Here is a 2,803-nt window from a genome sequence, read left to right on the forward strand (position 1 = left end):
CACACTTTTATGATATATTTTTTTTTAACATTCATACTTTTTCTAATATTCTTAACAAATATATATTTTTATATTTTTGTGTAACATTTTTGTATTGTTCAGATGCTATTTTCTTAACATTTTCATATGTTTCATTTTACGTATTTGTATTTTTTTGCATTGTATTCTTGTTTATTTTTTAAAAATATTTGTTTTTGTTGACTTGTTTTCTTTTTTTGTAATATTTTTATTTTGTCAAATGTTTTTGTGTCCTAATTTTTTAGTCAATTAGCATTTTTCTCATTTTTGTTTTTTTCAACTGGTTCGGTTTTCTGGTATTTCGGTTACCTTTTGCGCAAATACTTCTGCAATTTTTCCTAATCCGTTCACATTTTTTCAAATAGTGTATTTTTGTCAAATGTTCATGTATTTTATGTGTAATATTTTTGTATTGATCATTTAGTATCTTCGGATCGAAATGTTCGTCCTGTTTTGTTCCCTCATGCAAAATTTGCCTCAGAATGTGTAATAGTAATATATGTTGCGCTACCTGACAGTGTGACTTCACACTCATTGTGCGGGTGTGTGTGTGTGTGTGTGTGTGTGTGTGTGTGTGTGTGTGTGTGTGTGTGTGTGTGTGTGTGTGTGTGTGTTTGTTTTCTTTCAGGGCCATCCTTTAAGCAGAGTTGCTGCAAAGCCCAGAAATCCCTCGAGTTCCTCCCAATCAACCTGCACACTCAGAGGATGAGGGTGACGTGCCCCAGAAAGACGGGTTCGTACAGCCTGGCTCATGTTTATTTATTATTTGCGTTACTGACTTTACAAGCATCACCTCACATGCTCCGCCGCTTTTAATTGATAGCGTAACCTCGGAACGAAACCAACAGGCAGCGTTGCAAGGCGGCTTTCATATGACACATGCTCGTGCCGACCTTGCGGAGTCATTAGAGTTTCGAGTTTTATGGCAAGACAAACTTTGTCGCTGTGTTTTCCTCATACATAATAACAGAAACAAATTCTTTTTAGGTGTTTGCTGCTGTTGACTGTACGCAACGGGTGTCAAACTCAAGGCCCGAGGGCCAGATCTGGCCCGCCATATCATTTTCTGTGGCCCGCGAAAGCAAATCAAACATACTGACTTCTGTGATGCTTGCTAAAATTTTTACCAAACTTTCAAATTCTCATATGTAATAAATAAGATACATATTATCAGCATTTTCTTCCCTAAAAATAATCTGTGAAATGGCAAATTGGCGACTGTTCCCAAACATATTAATTAGCACTTCTTATCCCTAACAATGAAGCGCATGAAGAAGAGCGCACTTTACTCAGCGTCGTTCTGTTTTGCAGACGCGTCGTACGACATTGTCACGGCGGGCGCCCCCGCTGCACACTTCCAGGGCTTCAAAGCCGGCGGTCTGCAGCGTCTCCTCGGCAGATACGAAGCCGAGAAGAAAAGGTACAGTGCCTCTCTCCCATGAAGAGTATGAATAGTACTGTATGCTTGAAACGGTCTTCATTTTTGCATTTAAAAAAAATGGAAAAATGGACAGTTTTCAGATGGAGCTAGGTATCAGTTCCACAGAAATAAACACAAATAGGTGAATTTGTGAAGAGAGACATTTTTGGATTTGTCTTGGAAGACAAGGGTTGTGAAAAGAAAATGTGCACAAACACCTGCTTGACCTGTCGAACCAAAATTACCGGTAGTTGGCATGTCTTATACACCGAAAAGTCTCAAGGACCTCGACATCAAAGGGAAACAGAATTCTGAGGGATTGCGCTTTGAGTCACACCCATCAAAACCGACTGTGGGTCCAAATGGTCAAACAGTATCCTGAGCCCAGGAAGGGTCGCCAACCCGTTGTACTCGATGTTTCTATTTTCGCGCATGCCCCAAGACCAAAAAGCAATTACTCGAAAGAGGCCACCAATGTGATTTCCTCCAACCTGAAAGATGAGCACTCCCGGCCCGTTTGGACGCAGAGTCGAGCCATGTGTCGCCGTTGTTCCCAGTGTGGTCACTTGAGTGATGCCAGAAAAAATGAAGGGTGATTTATTTTTTTTTCTTTCTCCCCTCACTGCCCAAGCTCCCCGTAGATCATAAAACCATTACAGTCCATGCCAGATCCAATTAGCGGTGGACTTTGCAGCAGCACCACACCAGGAGTGGACTGCAAGGAAATGAATGCAGAAAAGGACTTTTTTTTTTTTTTTAAGCCATACATACAGTGCCTCTCTCCCGTGAAGAGTATGAATAGTACGGTCTTCATTTTTGCATTTAAAAAAAATGGAAAAATGGACAGTTTTCAGATGGAGCTAGGTATCGGTTCCACAGAAATAAACACAAATCGGTGAATTTGTGAAGAGAGACATTTTTGGATTTGTCTTGGAAGACAAGGGTTGTGAAAAGAAAATGTGCCCAGACACCTGCTTGACCTGTCGAACCAAAATTAGTTGGCATGTCTTATACACCGAAAAGTCTCAAGGACCTCGACATCAAAGGGAAACAGAATTGCAAGGGATCGCGCTTTGAGTCACACCCATCAAAACCGACTGTGGGTCCAAATGGTCAAACAGTATCCTGAGCCCAGGAAGGGTCGCCAACCCGTTGTACTCGATGTTTCTATTTTCGCGCATGCCCCAAGACCAAAAAGCAATTACTCGAAAGAGGCCACCAATGTGATTTCCTCCAACCTGAAAGATGAGCACTCCCGGCCCGTTTGGACGCAGAGTCGAGCCATGTGTCGCCGTTGTTCCCAGTGTGGTCACTTGAGTGATGCCAGAAAAAATGAAGGGTGATTTATTTTTTTTTCTTTCTCCC

General features: G+C 41.4%; 1 protein-coding gene across 4 annotated transcripts in view; it reads left to right on the forward strand.

The window, feature by feature from the left end:
* The window catches only part of inpp4b (inositol polyphosphate-4-phosphatase type II B), a 143,816-nt gene that overhangs the window by 113,634 nt on the left and 27,379 nt on the right, over positions 1-2,803 (forward strand). For all 4 annotated transcript variants that reach the window (XM_019861946.1, XM_019861950.1, XM_019861947.1 and 1 more), the window contains exons 10-11: positions 647-751; positions 1,330-1,438. In XM_019861946.1, the coding sequence (XP_019717505.1) occupies positions 647-751; positions 1,330-1,438 (214 nt within the window). The remainder of the gene's footprint in view (positions 1-646; positions 752-1,329; positions 1,439-2,803) is intronic.

The sequence above is a fragment of the Hippocampus comes genome, unplaced genomic scaffold, assembly GCF_001891065.2.
Source record: "Hippocampus comes isolate QL1 unplaced genomic scaffold, H_comes_QL1_v1.1 scaffold7, whole genome shotgun sequence".
NCBI lineage: Eukaryota > Metazoa > Chordata > Actinopteri > Syngnathiformes > Syngnathidae > Hippocampus > Hippocampus comes.